The 26,641-nt window shown below is 36.9% G+C and overlaps 1 protein-coding gene across 4 annotated transcripts in view; it reads left to right on the top strand.

Annotated features, from left to right (window-relative positions):
* MIPOL1 (mirror-image polydactyly 1) overlaps positions 1-26,641 on the top strand; it is a 270,347-nt gene that overhangs the window by 62,259 nt on the left and 181,447 nt on the right. For all 4 annotated transcript variants that reach the window (XM_081155068.1, XM_081155067.1, XM_081155069.1 and 1 more), the window contains 3 exons: positions 2,038-2,167; positions 20,916-20,949; positions 21,209-21,379. In XM_081155068.1, the coding sequence (XP_081011194.1) occupies positions 2,038-2,167; positions 20,916-20,949; positions 21,209-21,379 (335 nt within the window). The remainder of the gene's footprint in view (positions 1-2,037; positions 2,168-20,915; positions 20,950-21,208; positions 21,380-26,641) is intronic.

The raw sequence follows: 26,641 nt of genomic DNA, 5'->3' as shown, positions 1-26,641 counted from the left end.
AAAAAACATTTGATGGGTGGGTAGATGGATGAATATTTTTCTTTCCTTAGGCTCAGCATGTTGGAAGTGGTTTTGGCTTTGGCTTTGCCACTTCGTGTTCCATTTTATACTCTTATTAAAAAGAAGATAATACCTCTGTCTCCAGGTTTTGCATTTGCATTCGGACCTCTGATCAGAAATATTCAAATTAGCCCCGCCGGGTGTGGCTCAGCAGTTGAGCATCGACCTAGGATCCAGGAGATCGTGGTTTGATTCCCGGTCAGGGCACATGCCCGGGTCAGGGGCATGCAGGAGGCAGCTGATCAGTGATGACCCTCTCATCATTGATGATTCTATCTCTCTCCCTCTCCCTTCCTCTCTCTGAAGTCAATAAAGATATATTTTTAAAAAGAAAAGAAATTAAGGTAAAGAAAGAAGTTTAAAAGATATATTTAAATTTTAAAAATCCCCAGAAAGTTCCAAAAAGCAAAAACTTGAATTTGCCGTACGTCAAGCACGCTGAGTCCCTGTGAATGAAGTAATGCGTAGGCATACTCTCTTGTCGCCTATATGCAAATAGAGGTTTTTTTTGTAAACACTAAGCCATTTTTATATAAGGGACTTGAGCATCTGAGGGTTTTGGTATCCACACGGGTCCTGGAACTAGTCTGCAGCGGATACTGAAGGATGACTGTAGTCGACTTATTATCAGGGTTTCTTTTCTACATATAATTTAATACGAAATAAATTTCTTGATTAACTGTGAAATAATCTATGAAAAATCCTAGCAGAAATGCAATGTTTTATGAACTCAAAGAGCATTTAAACATCTTTTCTATGTTTATTTTGTGGCTTGACTATAAATAAAATTTGGTTCAGTAATCCAGGTATTTGAGCCCCTTTTTGTCTAATATTGCAGTGATATTTTATTTTATTTCATTTCATTTTTAATATGCCTTGATTTCAGAGAGAGGAAGGAGAGGGAGAGAGAGAGAAACATCAATGATGAGAGTCATTGATCGGCTGCCTCCTGCACGCCCCCTACTGGGGATTGAGCTGGCAACCGGGGCATGTGCCCTGACGGAATCAAACCTCGATCTCCTGGATCACAGGTAGATGCTCAACTGCTGAACCATGCTGGCCAGGCTTTAGTGATATTTTAAAACTTATGTAAGATTTCAAGTAGAAATTATGCTTGAGAAATGACAGTATCAGATAACATCAAAGCTCCCCACATAGTGCTGCACAAATCTAGGTGATGCCACTGTATTATAATCGATGTAAATGATGCCCGTGGAGATGTGCAGCGTAGCTGTGCTCCTGCTTATGCTTCCTGATCCCTTTTCCTTTCCCCTTCTTCCACCATCCTCCTGAGGTAACTACCATCATGACTTTGGTGTTTATCATTTCCATGCTTGCTTTAATATTTTTACTTATTGTGTCTATCCATAAATAAGAGGTATAGTTGTCTTACTTTGCAACTTGCTATTTTTTTCAAAATTTCATTTTTGAGATTTGTCCATAGTTAATTCCTTTTAAATACTGGCTAGCATTTCATTTTGAATGTAAAGTGGTTTGTTTATTCCTTCTTCTGTTATTGGACATTTGTGTGTTTTTCTAAGTTTTTGCTATTATATAACACTGCAATAAGCATTTTTATACATGTTTCCTTGTGCATATGTACAAGAATTTCTGTAGCCTACCTACCAAAGAGGAGATTTGCCAGGTTATAGGCTACACACATCTTCAACTGTAATAAACATCATCAAATTCTTCTTGATGGTTGCAGAAATATATAGACCTATCTGCAGTATATGTGAGAATTTCTTTTACTTCACAAGCTTACAATAGTTGTTACTATTTGACCTTTTAATTTTTGTTTTTTTGGGTGTGAAATGGTAGCTCAATTTTCAGTAGCTTTAAAAAAAAAATGTTTTCTCAAGTGATTAATTGATACCAATTTAGGTGAATAAAAATTACTTTTGCTTTTTATTTTTGCGAAAAGTATGCATTTCTCCTTTATTTTCTCTGATTAATTATGGCTTATAATTTTTGTAGCTCTGGTTGAAGAGGTGTATTTTGCACAAAGGGAACGTGATGAAGCTATTATGTCTCGACTACAATTAGCCAATGAGGAGAGAGATGAAGCAATTGCACGAGCCAAGCATATGGAAATGTCTCTAAAAGTGTATGTACACATTTTAAACTATATGACATTAGAGGCATTTATAAAGTGCATGCATTATGTGGTGGTTACATATTCAGAAATGTTACTGATTCTTGTGTGTTCCAGTGGTAAATTCCCTGTCCCCACAGTCTTTCTAAAACTTCCAGCATGCCGTAGTAGTTTGCATGTCAGAAGTAACGGTTACCACCCCCCTCCCCAAAAAAAAAGAAGAAAGAAAAGAAACACACAGCACTCTGAGTACAGCTACTTTCCTGACTTCATAGTTCTGTTGTCGATGTCCTTTCTTCACTCTTTCTTATTATCACTTTCTGGATTTATTTCAGCGACCTGGGTTCTTTCACTGCTCCCTATATCATATGCTCATTCCTGTTCTTTACTCCATTTTACTACTTTTAGCTGTGGCTCTTAAACGTGACACCCAAAATAGAATGGAGTCTCACGATCTGCATTTTTAACAAGCAACTCAGATGATTCTAATATAGGTAAACAATGGATCACAATTACAGAAACAGTGCCCTAGAAATAATACTTCACCAGTTTTAATGTGCATTTCAGTCACTTAGGGAATCTTGTTAAAATTCAGATTCTCATTCAGTAAGTCTGGAGTGGAGCCTGATGTTCTGCTTTTTCAAGCTCCCAGGTGATACAGATGACGCTATTTTAAAGGGTCCACTTTGGGTAGAAAGACACTACAGCATCTAGAAATGTGTTACTGGTCAGATAGATGAAATGCTGTAATATAATATTTTATGATCCATCAGTATACTTACTGTGTGTTTGCTCTGTTCAACATTGTACTAGGCTCTGTGAGGGATCACAGTAAAGTCCTGATTAAAACATGGCTCATTAGAGAGACAATAATCATTAAATAATTAACAGGACAGTATTCAAGTTGTGATTAGGTAATATGATTTGTTTTTTGTTTAGATTAATGGCTTTTTTTTTTTTTGAAGACTGGTAGAGAAAATACAAATAAAGGTACAAAAAAGTTTACCTAAATGCTACACTTTCTTCTCCCAGATAACTATCTTAATAGGGAAACATAATTCCAAACATTTCTCTTTGCTTATATATTTAAACACTATTATCTGGAAAGATGGATAGTTGGTTGTAGAATGGATGCATACATACAATTAATTTGGTAAAAATCAAAACATTCTCTACATGCTGTTTCATTTGAGAGACACAGTGTAGAGGTTAGGAGCCCTGCATCTGTCTTTGAATCTTGGCTCTATTGCTTCCTAACTGTACAGCCATGGACAGATTAGTCTCTGGGACTCAGTTTTTTTGTCTACAAAATGAGTAAATAGTGTCTGTTTTATAGAGGTTATTATGAAGACTAAATGATTTAATAAATATTAAAAAGTACCTGGCTTGTAGCAAGTGCTATATGAGAATTTAGGAGTACTAATTAATTGAAGTGAAACTGAAGAAATTGTTAAATTTCTTTCAATGTTTTCTTTCAGTAAGATATAATTCCCTAAGGAGCCATCTCAATTTAAGAAAAGAGTCTGAAAAACATTAAAGTGTTGGATTTGTCAGGGTTTTTTTTTAGTTTTTGGAAACATGCAGTTTCACGTAAACAATATTTGACCCTCAGCTATGAAATAAGTAATTTTAAACTCCTGTTTTCTTTTGCTTTATCATTCTTCTAAAATTTTTGTAAAAGTTGTATTATATTCTACAGCCAAAGTGCCCCTTTGTTGTTTAATCATAATCTTTAAAAGGATTGAATACCTGGCCCACATGGCTCAGTGGTTGAGTGTCAACCTATGAACCAGGAGGTCATGGTTCGATTCCTTGTCAGGGCACATGCCCAGGTTGCGGGCTTGATCCCCAGTAGGGGGCGTGCAGGAGGCAGCCAATCAATGACTCTCTCATCATTAATATTTCTATTTCTCTCTCCCTTTCCCTTCCTTTATCTGAAATCAATAAAAACATATTTTAAAAAAGGACTGAATAATCAACACTGGCACTTTTATCATAAATGGCATTTTTATGCTTGAGTTTTTTATTGTGGGGAATTCCTGAGGGTAACAGAATTTCTGTTTTCAAACAGGTTTTTGAGGGAAGGCTCATTTCTCTGATTTAACATGCCCCAGATTGGTTATGTGGTATCCATATATTCAAACTGGTTATGAATAAAATTCTTGGGTTAAATACTTTTCATTCTAAACATTGTAAAAAAAATTTTTTTTTCTGGCATTGAGTGTGGCTGAAAAGTCTGAGATTAATCAGATTTTTTTTTTTCCTCCCTTGAGGTTACTTGTTCTTTTCTGCCTGAATATCTGAAGGATTCTTTCTTTCTTTTATTTTTTTAACTATATCTTTATTGATTTCAGAGAGAGGAAAGGAGAGGGAGAAAGAGATAGAAACATCAATGATGAGAGAGTCATTGATCGAGCCTGCAACCCAGGCATGTGCCCTGACCAGTAATCGAACCCCGATCGCCTGGATCTCAGGTCGACGCTCAACCGCTGAGCCACGCCCGGCCGGGCAGGATTCTTTCTTTATTCTTGAAGTAGAAGAACTGAATCAGGATGTTTGTGTTGATTAGTCTATAGTAATATTTTTGGATCCACAGCTAACCTTTCTGAGGACTATTTGATTCTTCCTTTATTTCATGGAAATTTTAGGTTTGTAGATTTTCTATTCTGTTTTTTAGGTTTTCTATTTTATTCTATTTTTTAATTAAAACCTATAGCTTTTCTATTTTAGAAATTCCAGTTATTCTTATTAAGGGGCACTTTTGCCCTTATCTTTTATCTGTTCAGTAATTATTTTAATCCCTCTTTTTCTCTGCATTTACTGTGATAACCTCAAACCTTTCCTTTATGTTAGAAAATTCAATTTTTACTTTTCCCTTTCCTGCAATTTCTGGTTCATTTATTGAATTGTTTGTTTATTTACTTATGGTTCTCAACTTGTTTCTTTAATTTTTTTAATTTCCCTTTTTATTCCCACTTTTGCTTTTGCATTTTCTCTTTGAACTTTTTAAATTGAAGTCATGTTCTTATTGTGTTCTTCTAAAATGCCTGGGAGGAAAATTTTCTTCTTCCCCTGGATTTTGTTACCTTTTTATATTATGAACTTTGTCTCTTTTGTGTGGTGTTTTGTCATGTGTTTGTGGTGTATTATTCATAGTTGACATGTTATGTCTCGTCATCTTCCTCATGCTTAAATTGTCAAGAACTTTTCTTTGTTTTTATATGGTACTGGTGAATTTTCCTTGGCCAACCCTGATGATTCTTGCTTCTTCTATAATGATTCTTCAGTAATGCAGACTTCTACTCAGGAAGGACATTTTTTACTTTTCTTTGGGCTATCTACTCAACTCATTGGTCTCTCAGGTTATTTCCAAGCTGTGTGTTATTAGTGAAAAATTCTCAGGATTTGTAGAGTTTTCTCTTCTTATACCTGTGTTCATGTGTAAAAGGGAAAGTTGGGTAGACCTGGCCAAAGTCATCATTTCTCCACCCTCTACCCTGTGCCTACTTAAAAAAAAATTACTATATAATATTCTGTTTCCTTTACTGTTGCATTTTTACTGACTGTTCATTTGGCTATATGATGGGATAAGTAGATTTTTGTGTTCAGATCTCACTCTGCCCCATTTATTTGGACTTTTTTTCCAATAAACTTTTTTTAAAAGAATACAGAAAAGTTTTACAGAAAAGTTCCAGAATTAGTACAGAGAGGTCCTTCATAACCCTTACCCAGTTTCCCTTATTGTTATCTTACATACTATGGTACACACCGCAGAGGAGAAAGCAACATCGTTCCATAACTCTCAACTAAACTCCACCCTTTATTCAGATGTCACTAATTTTTCTCTTGTGTCCTTTTTATGTTTCAAGGTTCTATCAAGAATTTCATATACATTCAGTTGCTATGTCTCCTTTGCCTTCTCTGCTGTGACATTTTCTCAGACTTTCTTTGTTTTTGATGACCTTGGCAGTTTTCAGGAGTACTGGTCGGCTATTTTATAGAATGTCTCCATTTGGGTTTTTCTGAAGTCTTTTTCATTGTTAGACTGAGGTATTGTTTTATTAGGACAAGAGGGTACAGGAGTGAAGTGCCATTCTCATCAGATTATTTCATAGTTATATGTTATCAACATGACTTACAAATGATGATGCTAATCTTCATCACCTGTTCGAGGCAGTGCTCGCCTCTCCACTAAAAATTATTCACCCACATTTTCCTTTCATACTCTACTCTTAGCAGCAAATCACTTAAGTGCAACCCTTACTCAAGGAAAGAGGAGGAAGGAGGTTGGTTACTAGAGCTCTGCTTTCCCCAGGGGAGAATGTCTACATAAATTATTTGTAATTCTCTGCTCCTTCTGCTCCCATATTTATGTCATATGGACTCGTGGATATTGATTTATAATCTGATACTGTTATTTGTTTTGGTACATGGAGCATTCCATCTTTAGCCATTGGGAACTCTTTCAGTTGATGTCCGTATCCCTTTGACGTGTACTTATCTTCTTGATTTTTGAGCACTTTCTTTCTTTCTAGCACTTCAGGATGCTTTGGGGGTTATGTTTTATAGGGATGTCTAGAGATATACTCCCCCCACCTCCAGAATCAGCCATTCCTCCAAGAAGACCTGATTCCCTTTATTGGAAAATGGTATTAGAGACCAAGATCTTGATGCCAGGTGTGCTCCTTGTTGCTGGGTGTGACTACTTCTAGGCCCAATCAGAAGAAAGAGCTAGGAAATGTATGTATGTAGACTAACGGATGTATGTATACACACATAACTGTAATGTTGTATCTATTCATCTGTATCTTAATTAAGCTAAACCTAAATTTATTCTGATGTTCCTGATTCTTTTCTTTTTTTTTAATATATCTTTATTGACTTCAGAGAGAGGAAAGGAGAGGGAGAGAGAGAGATAGAAACATCAGTGATGAGAGAGTCATTGATCGGCTAGCCTGCAACCCGGGCATGTGCCCTGACCGGGAATCGAACCCCAATTGCCTGGATCCTAGGTCGACGCTCAACCGCTGAGCCACGCCCGGCCAGGCTGTCCCTGATTCTAATCCAGTTCATTCTAGCTTTCCCCTTTTTCCTTATGTGTAATTTTTCTAACAGTAAGAAACCTGACTCCCACCCTGCACCATCCATTTACTCATGTATTTGTTCTACCCTGGTATACGTTATAACTCTTTCAGAATCATTAACCCATATCTCCATGAGAAACAACTTTACCAACCAGAGTACGCTGTCTATGTATAGTTTTCTTAGTAGAGTCTTATAGTTTTCAGTCAAAATACCACTTCCCAAAATTATTTAGGTTGGCTCTTTTGTTCCCCCTACCTCCTGAAGTGAGGTTATACCATATATTTGTAATGTAGTCAGGTTCTTATTCATAGTTGGCATTCTATCCTAGGATTAGTTAATCTGGTGATTTTTTTTTTAATTTTTGGTGATTTTGAATAAAGTTGCTGTAAGCCTTTGCATACAGTTTTTGTGTGCATGTATGTTTTCAAATTAGTTGGCTAAAACTAGTAGCAATGATTTTAACATATGTTAGATCTATTAACTTGACAAGAAACTGCTGAACCCTTTTCCACAGTACCATTTTGTATTCCTATCAGCAATAAATCAGAGTTCTTGCCGCTTTCCATTCTTACCAGTACTTGGAACTCTTGTTTGTGTGTGTGTGTTTTGTTTTTTGTTTTGGATGTTAACCATTCTCTAGTGGCAAATGATATTGAGCATCTTTTTTTATGTTTATTTGCCACCTTTATATCTTCTTTACTAAAGTGTCTATATATTCGATCAGCTTTTCAAATTAGGTTGTTCATTTTCTTGTTAATTTTAAGATTTCTGTATGTTCGTATACTATGTGTCTGGTTCAGTTCTGTTTGCTCAGAGCACAGCATTATAGTCCCCACTTAGGAAGAAGACATTAAGTAAATATTACATAAATACTTAAAATAATGTTAACTGATATGAAGAACTTTTGCTTCCTAGGAGCAGTTTAGAGTCATCTCTTCATGAATTATTATTTTGGGGTACATGTGGAGGATCAGGAAAAACTGTAAATAAGGAAAACAACAACAAGGAAGACAAGTATGTCAGCATAGCTTTAAATGGCACTGTACAGGTTTCTTTCTACTTAGCTGAAGTCTAGGTTCTGGACTTTCAGTGGTGCATTTAGACTAAATCCTTGTTAAGATAAAACCAGTTTATAATTGAGCTTTGCTTGATGGAAAGCACATTTGGAGTATAGGTTGAAATTATATATAAATTATTTCACATCTCTTTTGTTTTAATTCCCTATTTTTTGCTTCCTATAATCTTCAGATTTCTTTAGTCTTTTTTCTCTTTTCTTAACCACTCTGATCTCTTTGCATCTTTATGTTTAATGTCTGTTTTGTCTTATTATTCTGCCACTTCTCTGCATTCTCTTTCCCCTTGAATGTTTAGTGCTTTCTCCTTTTTTCCTTTTATCTAAAAATAGGAAAAAAGCCAAAAGGACTGAAGTTAAAATGACTTGCATATGCATACTAATATAGACATGTTTGCATATGTATATTCCAACCCTTGAGATCACAGTATATTGTTTCAGTCGCTCTGTTATTGTTGGTGAATTCTTTAACGTACTAAGGATGGCACTGTGTAAAAATGAGGCCGAGCATAAAGCAAACAATTCAGAATTTTCTGATTAGCTGATCACTAGTTCTTTTAGCATTCCACACCAAATTTTAGCTTCTTTCCATTGAGCAAGGTGAATGACTGTAGGTTTGGAAAGGAAAGACATGATATTGAGTGATTTAGGGATAAATCAAGAAATGTGACATTTCATGCACGGGTCTTTTCACTTAGAGTGCAAGGTTGTCAGTCAGAATTTGCATGGTATAGGAAATCAATTGAAACTTGAGCCCATGGACATTTACTTCAGCAAAATTCTTACTAATTATCATGACTATGTCGAGTTAGAATGTTGCAGGCATAATTTAGAGTTTAAAAAAGGTTGAGATTCTTGTGTATAATTGTAAATCTCATATTGATATCTAATTTATACTTTCTTAGCTATATTTCATATAACACTATTACTTTAAGTCTTTATGAAACCAGTAAAACTTTATACGTTGTACATGCTGCTAGTAAATCTTAAACCTAAAAAGGCGTTTTACATAAAAATTGAATGCCTTATATAACTGTTTTATATTGTCTTTTTTTCTTAAAGGCCTATTTTTTGTCTAATTTTTATGTTTTCTTTAAGTGATAAAGTAAGTGATATACTGACTGTAGGGCTGAATTTAACTTTCTGAAAACCACTTTATTTTATGAATAATCTTTAGCTAGACATTGAATGATCCAGCTCAGAAAAATATGTCAAATATACTGAATTGGCACTTACAATGTGTTAACATAAAAAACCTGGTCTCACCTAGCTGGCATGGCTCAGCAGTTGAGCATCAACCTATGAACCAGGAGATTGTGGTTCAATTCCTGGTCAGGGCACATGCCCAGGTTGTGGACTTGATCCCCAGTAGGGGGCGTGCAGGAGGCAGCCAATCAATGACTCTCATCACTGATGTTTCTTTCTCTCTCTCCCTCTCTCTGAAATCAATAAAGACATATTTTAAAAACAAACAAAAAATCTGGTCTCATTTTTCAGTGCTCTATTCAGGGACCAACAAAGTAAAGGACCTGTGGTGTAAATTTAGCCTTCCTCCTACTTTTGTAAATAAAGTTTTATTGGAAGACAACCACACCTGTTCATGTATATATTACCTATGGATGTTTTTGTGCAACAAAGGTAGAGTTTAGTAGCTGTGACAGAGAACATGTGGCAAAACCTAAAATGCTATCTGACCCTTTACATAAAAAGTTTACTGTCCTTGCTCTATATAATCTAGCTGAGACTAAATTATAATGTAGTTGATCTTTGATATCTGTGATAAGTATTTTCTGAGACTTTTATTATTTATTTATTATTTATTTGTTTATTTATTTATTTATTTATGTATTTATTTATATCATCACCTGAGGATATTTTTTCCATCGCTTTTCAGAGAGAGTGAAAGGGAGAGAGAAACATTGATGTGAGAGAGACACATCTATTGGTTGCCTCCCGGCACCAGGGATAAAGCCTGCAACCAAGGTATGTGCCCTTGGCCAGAATCAAACCTTGGACCCTTCAGTCCGAGGGCCAAGGCTCTAACCACTGGGAAAAACCAGCTTGGGCTTTTCTGAGACTTTTAAATGAATACAAATAGAGAAATGCAAGTATTGGCGTTTTCTCTTTCCAAATTTATGTTTGTATTGAAAGTTACTTTGTTTCTATTTAAGCTTTCAAATCTCAAAATAATCATTTGTTGATTTTTATTAAAGTTTTATTTTTCTCCAAATGACTATTACTGACTTCAATTTTAAAGTATAATTTAGCAAAGCAAAATTGAGATTCAAATGCTAAGTGGCTCACTTGTGCCCTATATGTCAGACCTGGCATACTTACCAAACATGATTCCCGTTCATCAGGAAAATGATCAATTACTATATATTATGTACTTTTAAGGATAATCACATAAATTATTTATAGTCTGAATGCTAAATTCATATGCCAAGGATTTAGTATAACCTTTTTATTTATATAAAAAATATATATTTTTAAATAAATTATATATTTTTTATTGATTTCAGAGAGAGGAAGGGAGAGGGGGAGAGAGAGAGAAACATCAATGATGAGAGGCATTGATCCACTGCCTCCTGCACACCCCCTATTGGGAATCGAGCCTGCAACCCCGGCATGTGACCTCCTGATTTATAGGTCATGCTCAACCACTGAGCCATGCCAGCCAGGCCAGAATAACCTTTGATAAGAAAATTTTACCTTAATTTTTTAAAATTTTAGTTGTTAGTAGGGTATTTTAATGTTAGACTGCCTACAATTATCTTAGCAATATCATGTTGAAAGATGTTAATTTGAAACATTGAAACCATCTGTTAAAGTAATAATTCCTCACATTGCATTACTTGAAAAAAACTTATAAGTATTACATAGGAATTCCATAAACTCTTTGTTGTGTTATTTGAAATACACATATTAGGTAACCTGCCTACACTGTTATTTTCTTCGTGACCATATGTAATTCCTTGAAACAGAAAAGGAAGATTTATAACCTTGAGAATTAAATTTTTTTGCAAAAGTTGCGGGTAATCTACCAATCTAAGTGCTCAATTTAATGTATCTTTTTACATTTTAAATTATCAAGTTTAATAAATTAATTGTGAAGTTTAAAACTTTAAGTTGAGTTTTATTTGGCAATTGCCATGATAAACTCTTAGTCTGATTTCATTGAAAAAATAACATTAAAGTAAATATTTCTCATCACATATAATTTCCTTTTTATTTTTTTAAATTATTTTAATTATTATTTTTTTAATTTAAAATATTACAAATGTCCCTTTATCTCCCCAATGACCCGTTCCACCCCATCCAACCCCCCTCCCCCGTCCCTCTCCCTACTGTTGTCCGTGTCCTTGGGTTGTGCATAGATGCACATAAATTCTTTGGTTACTCTCTCCCCCTCTACCCACCCACGCCTCTCCCTCCCTATGACATTCGTCAGTCTGATCTATGCTTCCATGTCATTAAATCTATTCTGTTCATCAGTTTATTAAGTTCTTTAGATTCTGCATATAAGTGAGATCATGTGATGTTTGTCTTTCTCTGCCTGGCTTATTTCACTCAGCATAATATTCTCCAGGTCCATCCATACTGTCCCAAAGGGTACGAGATCCTTCTTCTTTACAGCTGTGTAGTATTCCATGGTGTATATATCCCACAGCTTTTTTATCCACTCATCTGCTGATGGGCACTTGGGCTGTTTCCAGATATTAGCTATTGTAAACTGCGCTGCTATGAACATAGGGGTGCATATATTCTTTCTGATAGTGTTTCAGGATTCTTAGGATACATTCCTAGGAGTGGGATCACTGGGTCAAAAGGCAGCTCCATTTTAATTTTGGGGGGAACCTCTATACTGTTTTCCATAGTGGCTGCACCAGTCTGCATTCCCACCAGCAGTGTACTAGGGATCCCCTTTCTCCACACCCTTGCCAGCACAAGTCATTTGTTGATTTGTTGATGGAGCCATTCTGACAGGTGTGAAGTGATACCTCATTGTGGTTTTAATTTGCATCTCCCTGATGATTAGCGACGTTGAGCATTTTCTCATATGTCTCTTGGTCATCTATATGTCCTCTTTGGAGAAGTGTCTATTCAGGTCCTTTACGAATTTCTTAATTGGGTTGGTTGTCTTCCTCTTGCTGAGTTCTTTGTACACTTTGGAAATTAGCCCCTTATCAGATACATCCTTCCAAATATGTTTTCCTAGACCGGGGGTTCCTTTGTATTTTGAGGCTGTTTTCTTTTGCTGTGCAGAAGCTTTTTAGTTTGATGTAGTCCCATATGTTTATTTTTTCTTTTGTTTCTCTTGCCCTAGGAAATGTATCAGTGAAAATTCCACTATGTGGGATGTCTGTGACTTTACTGCCTATTTTTCTTCCAGGATTTTTATGGTTTCGTGACTTACATTTAAGTCTTTTATCCATTTTTGTGTATGGTGAAAGTTGGTGGTCTAGTTTCATTTTTTTGCATTTATCTGTGCAATTTTCCCAGCACCACTTATTGAAGAGACTGGCTTTACTCCAATGTATGCTTTTGCCTCCTTTGTCAAATATTAACTGACCATAATGGCATGGGTCTATTTCTGGGGACTCTGTTCTGGTCCATTGATCTATATGTCTGTTGTCGTACCAATACCAGGCCGTTTTGATTACAATGGCTTTGTAGTACAGTTTGATGTCTGGCAACGTGATCCCTCCCACTCTGTTCTTTTTTCTCAAGATGGCTGCAGCTATTCGGGGTCTTTTTTGGTTCCATATAAATTTTCGAAATGTTTGTTCTAGATCTGTGAAATATGCTATTGGTATTTTAATAGGAATTGCATTGAATGTATAAATTGCTTTGGGTAGTATGGACATTTTAATGATACTAATTTTTCCAATCTATGAGCATGGTATAGTCTTCCACTTGTTTAAATCTTCCTCTATTTCTTTTTCCAGTGTCACGTAGTTTTCCGAGTACAGGTCTTTTACATCCTTGGTTAAGTTTATACCTAGGTATCGTTTTTTTTTAGTTGCAATGGTAAATGGTATTTTTTTTTTTAGTTTCTCTCTTTGAAAGTTCATTGTTGGTATATAAGAATGCCACTGATTTTCGAATGTTAATTTTTCTATCCAGCTACCTTGCCAAATTCGTTTATCAAATCTAGTAGTACTTTTAGAGAGTCTTTAGAGTTTTCTATGTACAATATCATGTCATCTGCAGATAATGACAGTTTTACTTCCTCCTTTCCAATTTGGATACCTTTTATGTTTTCTTCCTGTCTAATGGCTATGGCGAGGACTTCCAGTACTATGTTGAATAAGAGTGGTGAAAGTGGACATCCCTGTCTTGTTCCTGTTTTTAATGGAAATGGTTTTAGTTTTTGCCGGTTGAGTATGATGTTGGCTGTAGGTCTGTCATATATGGCCTTTATTATGTTGAAGTATGATCCCTCTATTCCCACTTTGCTGAGAGTTTTTATCAGAAATGGGTGCTGGATTTTGTCAAATGCTTTTTCTGCGTCTATTGATATGATCATATGATTTTTGTCCTTCATTTTGTTTATGTGATGTATCACGTTTATTGATTTGCGGATGTTGTGCCAGCCTTGCATCCCCGGCATAAATCCCACTTGGTCGTGGTGTATGATCTTTTTAATGTATTGCTGGATCTGGTTTGCTAGTATTTTAGTGAGGATTTTAGCATCTGTGTTCATCAGGGATATTGGTCTGTAATTTTCTTTGTAGTGTCTTTATCTGGTTTTGGGATTAGGACGAATCTGGCCTCAAAAAAAGTGTTTGGGAATTTTCCCTCCTCTTTAATTTTCTGGAATAGTTTGAATAGAATAGGTGTTAATTCTTCTATGAATGTTTGATAAAACTCACCTATAAATCCATCTGGTCCAGGACTTTTGTTTATTGGGAGGTTTTTGATTACTGCTTCAATTTCATTAGTTGTTATCGGCCTATTCAGGCTTTCTGCCTCTTCTTGATTCAGCTTTGGAAGGTTGTATGCTTTTAGGAATTTGTCCATTTCACCCATGTTATCCAGTTTATTGGCATATAGTGACTCATAATATTTTCTTACAATCCTTTGTATTTTTATTGGGTCAGTTGTTGTTTCGCCTCTTTCATTTCTGATTTTATTTATTTGGGTTGTCTCTCTTTGTTTCTTGGTGAGTCTGGCTAAAGGTGCATCAATCTTATTTATGTTTTCAAAGAACCAGCTCTTGGTTTCATTGATTTTTTTGTATTTTTTTTTAGTTTCAATGTCATTAATTTCTGCTCTGATCTTTATTATTTCGTTCCTTCTACTTCCTCGGGGCTTTTCTTGCTGTTCTCGTTCTAGTTCTTTTAGTTGTTGTGTTAGATGGTTCATTAGATCTTTTTCTTGTTTCTTGAGATAGGCCTGTAATACTATGCATTTTCCTCTCAGGACTGCTTTCGCTGTGTCCCATAGATTTTGGGTTGTTGTCTGTTCATTTTCATTATTTTCTATGAAGTGTTTGATTTCTTCCTTGATCTCATTGGTAACCCATTCATTGTTTAATAGCATGCTATTTAGCTTCCATGTGTTTGAATATTTTTGAGTTTTTTTATAGTGGTTGATTTCTAGTTTCATGGTATTGTGATCCGAAAAGATGTTTGATATGATTTCAGTCTTCTTGTATTTGTAGAGACTTGCCTTGTGCCCTAACATGTGACCAGTTTTTGAGAATGTTCCATGTGCATTTGAGAAGAATGTGTATTCTGCTGCTTTGGGGTGAAATGTTCTGTAAATGTCAATTAAATCCATTAGGTCTAGTGAGTCATTTAAGGCCTGTGTTTCCCTGTTGATTTTTTGTCTTGATGACCTGTCTAGTGCTGACAGTGAGGTGTTAAAGTCCCCCCCATGATTGTGTTGCTGTCAATCTCCCCCTTGAAGTCCACCAAGAAAGTTTTTATATATTTAGGTGCTCCTATATTGGGTGCATAAATGTTTATAAGGGTTATTTCCTCCTGTTAGATTGATCCCTTTAGTATTATGTAGTGACCATCTTTGTCTTTTGTTATGGTCTTTATTTTGAAGTCTGTTTTGTCAGAAATAAGAATTGCTACTCCAGCTTTCTTTTCCTTTCCATTTGCATGGAATATTTTATTCTATCCCTTCACTTTTAGCCTGTGTGAGTCTTTTGCTCTCAGGTGGGTCTCTTGTAGACAGCATATATTTGGGTTCTGTTTTCTTATCCATTCAGCTACTCTATGTCTCTTGATTGGACCATTTATTTTGTTTACATTTAAGGTTACTATTGATATTAACTTATTTAATTCCATTTTTCCCCTTTATGCTGATGTACTTTTCTCTCACTATTCTTTCTTTTTCTTAGAGCAGTCCTTTTAGCATTTCTTGCCATGCTGGTTTGGTGGTACTGAATTCCTTTAGCCTTTTTTTGTCGGGGAAACTCTTTATTTCACCCTCAATTTTAAATGATAGCCTTGCTGGATAAAGCAGTGTTGGTTGCATGTTCTTGCTTTTCATTACTTGGAGAACTTCATGCCACTCCCTTCTGGCCTGAAGAGTTTCTGTTGAGAAATCAGCTGTCAGCCTTAGGGGGGTTCCTTTGTAGGTCACTGCTTGTCTCTCTCTTGCAGCCCTTAATATTTTCTCTTTGTCCTTGACATTTTCCATTTCAATTATGATGTATCTTGGAGTGGGTCTCTTTGGGTCCCTCTTGTTTGGAACCCTCTGTGCTTCCTGAACTTGTGTGGCTTTCTCCCTCGCCAGCATAGGGAAGTTTCCTCTCAATATTTCCTCCACCAAATTCTGTATCCCTTGCTCTCTTTCCTCCCCCTCTGGCATTCCTATAATGCGAATGTTATTTTGCTTTATGTTGTCCCAAAGCTCCCTTAGACTGTCCTCATACTTTTTAAGTGGTTTTTCTTTTTGCTGCTCTGATTGATTTTTTTCTACCTTGTCTTCTAAGTCACTTATTCTGTCCTCTACTTCATTGAGCCTGCTTTTAATTCCTTCCAGTGCATTCTTGATATCAGATATAGCATTCTTTATGTCTTTCTGAGTTTTGTTTATGGTATGTATCTCTTTTTTCATGTTTTCACTAAGTTCCTCAATCTTACCATCTAGTACCTTGTTTTTCTTATTAGTTTCTTTGAACATCTGTATAATCAATATTCTGAACTCTGTTTCTGAAAACTTGCTTAACTCCATCTCATCAAAGTCTTTTTCTGGCAGTGTTTCCTTTTCTTTAATTTGGGGGTTGTTTCTTTATCTCCCCATTTTGGTAGGTCTTAGTGTTTGTATCTATATATTAGATTTATTTGCTGTCTCCCAGTCTTGTGGGGAGGGATTTTGTATTGTGAGTCCAGTGGAACCCAGAGGTGTGTTTTCCTTATACTTCTGAGCTCTTTGCTCTCTAGGCGTGTCCCTTTTGCGTGTTCTTTGGGTTCTGCTGTTGTGGTTGGGTCTAGATTGTTGTTGACCGGTCCTTGGGAGGACTCTCCTCTCAGATTGGCTGTGTGTCACAGCCTGAACCTTGTCATGTAAGCTGTTGTATGGGTGCTGACAAGGCAGGACAATACCCAACTAAACTTCCAGGAAACAAGGGGTATCTTACAAAATATCTCGACAGTCACAATGAAGACAACCCAAGTGAAACCAGAACTGGGAGCGTGAAGGGAGAACAGAAGTTCTAGAGACAAAAATAGCTTAAAAAAAGAAAGAGAAAGAAAAGTAAAGCTTAGAGAGATAGAAGTATTTTGTTGTTAATAGTGACTAAAATTTAGAAAATAATAATAATAAACTGAAATGTTAAAAATAGAGAAGCTACTGGGAGATAATAGAGGCAGAGAAAAGATTTTGAAAGAGCAGCCAGCAAACAGTTAAGGGAGAGAATAGGAATAGGATAATAGTTGAAAATGAAAAGCTAAAAATACATTAAATAGAATAAGAGAAACTAACAATCTAACAAAAATACAGGAAGACAGAAGGGAGGAAAACAAAAGCAAAAAGGAAAAGAAGAAGAAAAAAGAAAAGAAAGAAAAAAAAGTTATGCCAATAGATTGAGAGGAGAGAGAGATAAAGCCTGGGTAGGGAGGGAGTCCAATAAGAGATTTGGGGAAACTATAGAGGAAAGCAGTAAACTTGCTGGTTATAATGATAAAGTCCCAGCCATTAAGCAGAAATATCAAGAAAGTCTTGATATTATAAGCAAGGATAAAACAAAACAAAGCAAAGAAAGAAAACAAAACAGAGAAACAAAACCAAAAACAAGCTAAGCAAAATGAAATTCTTTGAAGAGATAAAAAAAATTAAAACTTAAAAAGAAAATTTTTTAATTATTATAAAATTTAAAAAGAAGAAAAAACAAATGATTTTTTCTCCCTTCCTCTTCTTCCGAAGGGAAAAAGAGACGAAGAAGAAAAAAAAAAGACAAACAGGTGTCTTCCTTCTGAGCCGCTTGTGTTGTTTGCGGGTCACTGTTTTGTGTGGTGATTTCTGTTCTCCTGGGAGGTACTTGTGTATCACTCAATATGAGGAGCTGTCTAGGTTTGGCTCTGGTGTCCTTAGGTAGATGGTTGATCTGAGGCTGTCCGTGGACCACCTCCTCTTGTCAGCTATTTTGCAACCTTGTAGTTGCCTGGTCTTACTCCAGAATCTTCTGTAGAGTCTTCAGAGTGCAGGGTGGCTAGTGTAGCTCAGGGTATCACTCCCCTTAGAGGTGTCGCTGTCAGGTGCTCATTCTGTGGGAGTTAGTCTCTGCTCCACCACCGGCTCCTTAGTCCCTACCTTGTTCTCTGATTCTAGTTCCCCAGCCTCTGTCCTGCTGCAGTTTCAGATTGATTTCAGCCTGTTGCCTTTTGTGTATTGGCTGTTTCAGCAGCCTGGGCCCAGTGGGTTCTATTAAAAACACATTCTGGTGAGTCCTTTGCCTGCCCTGCCCCCAGCAAGGGTTTTCAGCTTTTCCTCCAGTTCCCAAACAATAGTCCCTGAGAGTCTTATTCTTGTAATGTCCTCCAGTGAGCTATTCTCCTTTCCCCCTCAGGACTGTGCCCTGCAGGGGTGTCTGGGGCCTCAGTGAGTGGGACCCACCCCTTTCCTGTTGGGGGCGGTGCTCCGGGCTGCAGGAGAGGCAAGTGGGCTCCGCCCCTCCCTTCCTAGCTCTGGTTGGCTGGTCGCACCAGGCCCGCCCCTCAGACGGTCCACTGTGCAGACCCCAATCCCAGCCTTCACTGGTCTGTCCACGCAGTGCACGCGGGGAAGGTGGGGGTCAGTTCAGTGATCAGAATCAAAAAACGCGCAAAGCACACAGGCAGAGAGTCCGCCCTGAAAGGTCCCACCGCCTGTGCGCCAAGCCACCCAGCAGGAGGGGACCCAGAGTCAGCTCCATGCAGCTCCCTGCACCGCTGGTCTCAGCAAAGCTGGGGCAACTTCATGCGCCACCATGGCGCCCCTAAGGGCTGGTCACAGATCCCAGCCTCTCAGCACCCGGAGATCAGGGTGGGAAGGCTCCTCCCCTCCCCCACGCCATGCAGATTCAGTGCTTTCTGGGGCTCAACACAGTGCCCCACAGGGAGGCAGAGGGTCCCTGTGTGCGGATGCTCAGCGCAGTCCTCTGGTCCCTTACCACTCAGGTGCCACACACCTTGGGACAGCCCTTCCTATGGTCAGCACACTGAGCATTAGATAGGGGTGCGTCCGCCAGCAGAAGCTTTGTTTTGCTAGGAAGGTGCCGTCCGCCATTAGGAGCTTTGTTTCCTAGGAAGGCACCATCTGCCATTAGAGGCTTTGTTTCCTAAGAAGGCGCAGTCCCCTCCTCAGGGACACACCGCTCCCCTGGGTCCCTCTGCCCTGTGCACGGGGCGCTCCTTCCCCTCTCGTCCGCTCAGGGTGTGCGATCCCCGCATTTGGATGCCGTCCACACTCCCAAGGGCAGGGAACTTTGCAGCCTCCAAGCCTCGGGGCTCAGAGCCCAGCACAGGCTTCAGGGGGGACTCCCCCTCCTACGCCCCCCTCTCTTACCAGACTCCGTGATGTTTCTTCAGTGCTCCCCACTCGCATTCTGTCCACTCAGGTATGTTTCTCTGTTTTTTCCAAGCTGGCTGCGTAGGATTTTAGGAGTAAATCAAGTCCATGGCTGGGAGCGAGGGCCGCCATCTTCACCCTCCTGGCTTACTTTTTAAATCATATTTACCCAATCAATAACTGATGGTTGCATGCCACTGGTGTTCTTCAGATGCTTTTACATGACCATAAATAACTGTAAGACTTCTGTTATCTTACACTTTTCCACTGTGCTTTTTAATTGAGTGAAAAATAAGTGATCATCTTCACAGTTCTTATAGAAAAAGCTTTTATGAAACAAGGTATTTGGAAACTGTTCATTTATTTTAGGAGAAAAAAGAGAAAACATGAGAATGTTTACCCTTGTTAAAATGTGAATCCAAGAAGACAGTAGTTTGAGATACGATAAGTTTATATAATTCAAAATTACTGTATTTTCCTGTTAACTTATACTGCTTAAATATGTGTAGAAAGTTTTTTCTTTTCTTTTTTTTTTTCTGTTAAGATTCAGTGTTCCAAAATTTGTACTTTCCATCAATGTAGCTATTTTATTGAACTGTAGAGTTTGGAATAATTTTGTAACAAATTTATTAGGTGTCTTCCATTATCTTTTTCTAGTAGCCTTTTTTTTTTTTTGTGGTAAGTAGGAGCACAGGAATTGGGAGCGGGGGGCTTGAAAAACCCGGAACTTGGATATCTAAACCTTCTAGTAGAATTTTAAAATAATTGAGGCCATTTTTAAAATCTACATCATTTTACTAATACTCGTTACAGATTTTCATTTCATTTACCAAACTTAGTGGTGGCCTAAATTATATTATAGACATTTTCTAAGATATGTCATTTAGACTTTTTTTCCCTTTTACTGCATTTCTTCAGTCCCAAATCAACAGTCATTTCTGTAAGCACTGTGATTCTTCTACGACAATGTGAATTTTTGAGGGGACCCAATTTGCTTTCTTTGTCCCTAATTGAATAATTCTATATATGTAATGAAAAAGAAAATAATATTAGTCTTCTAAAAAATGTCGTTCAGTTTTGGTCAGCCTTTCTATATATTTGTGTTAACAAATAGGTAGCAGTGGGAGATTTTCAAGTCAAATTTACTGGTAATTATTTGTCATTGCTTTGGAGGTAACATAGTTAAAATTTGTAATAAAAATACTTGCTTTTATTTGTGATGATGTCCAAAAAACAGAGGAATTACAGTTTCTGGTAAGAAGTGAAAGTCCAGGAATAAATGTAATGATGAGAATGAATGCTCCTATCACTGGGGAACTTTCTTCATCTGAGCACATATGAACAATTGATCCTTGTAGTCATATATAGCAGTAAACATTAATAACTTAACAGTCTGAAGTCAGTGCAGAAGATATGGAGCATTATTGAAAGATGGAGTCGAGCAGGTGGCACTTTAATATGTTCAGTGTCATGGTTGACTCTAAAGACTAGTCGAATGAAATTACTTGAGGTTCTAAAGATTTAAAAAGCGAACTCATTTTGCTGCACTAAGGAAATGCTACTGATCAGGCTTTCTGTGTCCCTTTTTTCTAGGCTAGAAAATATTAACCCTGAAGAAAATGACATGGTAAGCCATTCTCTGAGGAGATTTCTTGATGTCAGTCTTATATCTTAGAGGCTTAAGTTCAATTGAGTGGGTTTCAAGAACTAAGATGTGGGGAAAAGAAGAATTGACACACTAATAATGTACATCTTTGCTGCAATATGAAAATTCAATAACTTCACTCAGTCAATTTACAATTCACATGTGCCTATTAATTAAAACCCTATATTAAATAAAATATATTAAAACTTCATGTCTGACTAACATATGATGGTGTTGGTAGACATTACAGGAATTACTGAACAGAATAAACAATGCAGACACAGGGATAGCTATTGAGAAGATTGGAGCTATAATTGTGGATAGAATCTGCAAGACCAAGGCATGTAAAGAGAGAATAACTGCAGAAGAAATGAATGCAGTGATAGAAGAGCGCGACGCTGCTTTGTCTCAGGTAACTGCATGTATCTGTGAAAGCACAGACTTACCATTGCCCCTGCCTTTATTGTTAAAAAGTTACTTCCCCCCACATATTCTTAAATCAGTTATTGCCATATAATTAATATCACAGTGGTAGATACATTAAAATAATCACAGCTTCTATTATATCATTCTTCAAATACATGCATCCTCATTTCTTAATAAGCTGTTAGCTCGTTATAAAAATATAACTATGTTCTTTAATGTAATCACTCGAACATGAGACTTATTTGAGTCGTAGTTTTGTGGGGGCTGAGATTATATCTTTATTATTCTTTTATGCCCAGTGCCTAATTCAATGCCTTTTAGTAAATATTGATAAATGAATCAAATTGTCAGTGTATTCTTTTCTGAACATTACTTACACCCTCTTGCTCTAACTGAAACCTGATCACCATCCTGAGGTCCTGCTTCCACTGCAGTCCTCTCAAGCAGGAATTGTGTCCCTCCCAGGCAGCTATTCCAGTGGATGCTGAGGCTTGTTCCTCGTTGGTGTTTTTAGGTCACTGTTTCGTTTTCCTCTCTAAACACCTCTGTCTCTAAGGTTCATGCGTTTTACCACCCAGTACATACTCCTGTTGCACTCGTGTACACACTCCTATGTCGCGTCCCTCATTGCTTAAAGATTTTAGGATCTCTCTCACTGTCTCTTTTCAGCCTACTTCTGTCATAGTTCTTGATGATTTAAATATCTACGTAAATGATTTTTCAATATCCTGGCCTCTTATCTTGAATTTTTCTCCTCCAAACATCATGTCTTCTACACTACTTCTGCCATCCACCCTACGATCACATCCTATCCTTGGACATTACCAGTCTCAATTTCAAACTTCCCACTTTCTGACCACCACTCACTCTCTTTCCAGATCACTTATCCTAGAACTCGGACTGTAGTACATTTTCAACTTCACTGGCACCTATTTCTATGGATCTTCTCCCATCTGCTTTCCTGTCCCTCAAGCCTCTTATGCTCTTACTTTCCTCTTTAGCTCAGGTTTCATATATAATTTGCTATAATTATCACCAACCTTAATACAACATGACCTTAGTTCTCTTGGCCCTCTCTCCCTTTGTCCTACTCACCCAGCAAAACCTAAGCCTTATAAATTTAACTTTGCCTGTTCTACATCTTCACAGATTTATATGGCAGGACAGTATCACAGAAATTTTCCAAATGAGCTTCCCTTAAATTTATGACCACTTTCTTCAAGCAGGCCCTTGGTGTTACCAAGACAGTCTTCTCGCTTTCTGTTAGTCCATTCATTCTTCCCCCTAGAGCCCATTTTATCTCTTCTCTCTTCTTCTCAGATGTCTACCCTCTCCTACCAAATGGAAAAAAGAACTGCTTGTCCCCACCATTCCATCCACCAGCTTACCTGCATTTGGACTCATAGCTCTGACTTTTCTAATTTATGTCCTTTTTTTACTACGTGCATCTGTCTAAGGGCCACCTCTATTTCTGCACTAGTTCACATCTTTTCTTGCCTGCTTAAGGGTATCACCTAAGCAATTATCCCTTTTCTCTCCTACTTCATAAAATGTTTCTCGTTAGTTCATTTCTATCACTGTCTAAAGTGCGCTGGTATCTCCCACGGATTCTCCCATGGTGGATGTTTCGGTAAGTCTTGGTCTACTTGAGGTCCTCCCCAGCAATTGTTTCCTTCCCACACTGAGAACTGTGTACTCGCTATTCCTGGCAGATCCTATATTCTAGTTTTTGTCTCCTCAGCATTGGAAAATTGTGGAAAACGCCATCATTCTTTTCAGGTTTTAGGACTTAGCTTTTTTACTTCAAGGTTTGGGTTTAGCAAATGATTTGAGGTGGAAAAAGTTCTCAAATCTCCAGCTTTGTCACTTCAGTCCAGTGTTACTGCCAAAAACTTAGATAATTTCTCTGTCCTCCCACAGGAGCCCTCTGTGTGATCAAAGCTGGTTTTCTCTGCCCTGGCCCATGCCTTCAGTCTTTAAAACTCAGGCCGACCAGGGTCGGGAATTGAACCTACAAACCAAGTGTCCGCCCTTGATGGGAATCGAACCCGAGACCCTTGGGTCCGTGGGCTGAATGAAGCTCTAACCATTGAGACCACCGGCCAGGGCCAGATAATGTTTTAATTTATCTGGCTTTTCTTATCCTTAGCTGGAGCATTGTTCTGCCACAAGTGATTTCATCCTGTGTAGATGTGGAGATTTGACATTTATCTTCAGATTAGAGTTGGAAAAAGTCCTTAAACTTTTAAGACGAGCAACTGTTATTACCATTTTATTCTCTACCAAGTGTATTCAGTCTTGGATCATTTGGTATATTATATTGAAGAGATAGCCAAAACTATTTTTATGTGCTTGGAAATAATTTTAATATAAAGTCAAACATTTGATTTTTTATCATTTATTTAATTTTTAAAAAATATATCTTTATTGATTTCAGAGAGAGGAAGGGAGAGGGAGAGAGAGAGAGAAACATCAATAATGGGAGAGTCGTCATTGATCAGCTGCCTCCTGCACGCCGCTGACTGGGGATGATCCCGCAACCCAGGCATGTGCCCTGACCGGGAATCGAACCGTGGTCTCCTGGGTCCTAGGTCGATGTTAAACCCCTGAGCCATGCCTGGCCAGGCTTATCATTTATACTTTAAGTTAACTAAAAATAAACACATAGAGCCTAATTAAATATTGCTTGCCATTCACTCCTTCTTCCTCTTTTCTTTGCTCACTGCCTTTTTATATAATAAAATATAAAGAAATCATTATTTGGTAATATTTAGCAGCATATCTTCATTTATAAATATCTCTCACTGTAATATATTATCTATCACTGCATTTATTATGTTTTTATGGAGAAGCAGTTCTTGTTTATTTTAATTATTTTAATTTACATATTTTTCAAGCTTTCTGGCCCAAGTGGTAATCATTATAATTTTTATGTCATAATCATTATAAACATAAACTTTTTAATTACTGTCTTATAGTTCTGAATGGAAATGTTAAAATCTTATTCTTTTTAGATGAACTCTTATACTCTTATTTATTCAAATTCTTCTATGCCTTTTCTGTTTCAAACAGAGAATTGAAAGCCTTACTCTTTCATAGGATGAATTGAAACTTTTACCATTAGCATTTGTTTGATAGAGGACTTGTCTTACCATGTCTGTATGAGAATTAGGGTAATGATTTAAAGGTGAAACTTGTCAGGAAAGTTGCGTGATTTCTTTAAGCAAGATTCAGATCTTGAGTGTAGCATGATGTCCTACAGTTTTTATTTTAACTTGGGTGGGGTTTTAATGGGTAAAGGGATAGGGAGTTATTACAGTGCTGGGCCTTGGAGTCTCTCTTGCTTAAAGAGGAGGAGGCGTCATGAGTGACACAGAAGGCAGGACCCAGGACAGTAAAGCACTGGTAAGTCCCTGCGTCTGAGTTGTTCATTTGGAGTGCTGCTGTGAGTTGTAGTCAAGAGAAAAGGACACTTGAAAGAAAGATTTTGAAGCCATTGCAATTAGTAGGATTAACGTATTCCAGATCTTTTTCAGTGTAATTGTTATATTGGTTTATTGGAGAAAATAACTACATTGGATATTTTACTACATATCAGCAAGAGAGATCCAGAAGTGGTAAAAGAGGGAACACATCTGAGGGAAAGGTATAACTAATTTAGAAATTTAAAAATAATTTTCTCTTTATTGTATGAGGCACAGAATTGAAGGTCTGAGAAGATGAATATAATAATGTATTTTGAGGTCCAGAAGTCTGTTTAGAACACTCCTCACCCGGTTTGAATTTCTCACTTGATATTCTCTATGACCAAAGGTCGCTGTGTAAAAGCAGATTAGGGAGTGTGACAAATACTAACAAATCCACTTGAAGAGCAAACCCAATATCTTGGCCAGTGATTTAACCACCAAAGTTAAACTTCCACAGTAGCAAAGGAAAAGATAACCTAGTTTCTTAGTCTCTCCTTTGTTAGTAGTATTGCCTTTACTTTGTATCCCTTATAATTTGCATAGTGCCTACCATATAATAGATGCAAGATACTGAAGTTTGACAAAATGCTCGTACTTGAAAGGAAAATAAATCATAATATTTAGAGTTTCATTTTTCGGGAAAAGTAGGAAGCATGTTTCACATTCTTTATTATAGTGACTATAAAACTTTTATTAATATTTTTCCCATGTCAATTTGTTAATTTGCTTTTCTATCATACAGTTGTTTGCCTGTGCATGTTTTTCACCAGTCCATCTTGCTAAAATATATTGTTGATATTTGATCTGTTCTAATAACATTTCATTTTCTTATTATAAAATTTTTACAACTTTTAAAACTACAGGTAACTTCAGAAAATAGAGATAAACAAGAAAAAGGGAAAATTTGCTCATAAACTCATTTTCTATAAATAATATAAAGATTCTTTGTCTTTTTTTCAGTGCATATTATATCACACATACTACTTGGTAACCTAATTTTTCACTTTGATTTTCTATTTTGTCAGATATACTTATGATTTTATAATGTGGATATATTAAGATTTGTTGAACTCATCTGCCATTTGAGAAGGTGTTTATTTTTATTTCTATTTTTTTGATAGTGTGAACATTTTGTAGCTAAATTTTTATATATATCCATGTTTATTTCCTTAGGGAATAGCCCTAGAGCAGAAAAACTGGATCAAGTATTTTTAAATTGCCTTTTTAGAAAAATTGTACCATGAAAGCATCTTTATTCTAAAGATAGGACTTTTCAGAGGGAACTGAAGTTTTGTAGTATTATTCTTAGAAAACCACTTGGTGGTTGTATAAACTTATTTGGGTACAAAAATTCAAATTATTTTTTTTTAGTATATCTCTTGATTTCATAAGGAAATTTTTCAGTTAACATTTTATTGGATTATATTTTTGCTAAATTTTATCTTCAAAAACAAAAGTACATGCAACCGAATAGCTAGTAAACTTATACAGCGTGCTTACACAGATGTTGCAGGAAAAATGTAAAGATATCTCTATATGTCATTCACAGCAGATTACTTGTCCTTAGTCCAAAGTGTCAGGACCATTAAAATAAACTTGCATTCTCAACATAGTATATCAAGGCCTTCACTCTTCTTTTGAAAATGACTCTGTAGCTGTGCTTGTACATTTGCATTCAGGTTGGTTTGACTAATTGCTACTTGACTCATCTATCATAATACTAAGCTCTGGGATCACAAAAGATCAGATTTTCAAACCACTTCCTAGAATTAATTTAAATA

The sequence above is a fragment of the Miniopterus schreibersii genome, assembly GCF_964146895.1.
Source record: "Miniopterus schreibersii genome assembly, chromosome: 1".
NCBI lineage: Eukaryota > Metazoa > Chordata > Mammalia > Chiroptera > Miniopteridae > Miniopterus > Miniopterus schreibersii.
This window is presented reverse-complemented; position numbering and strand designations above follow the sequence as displayed.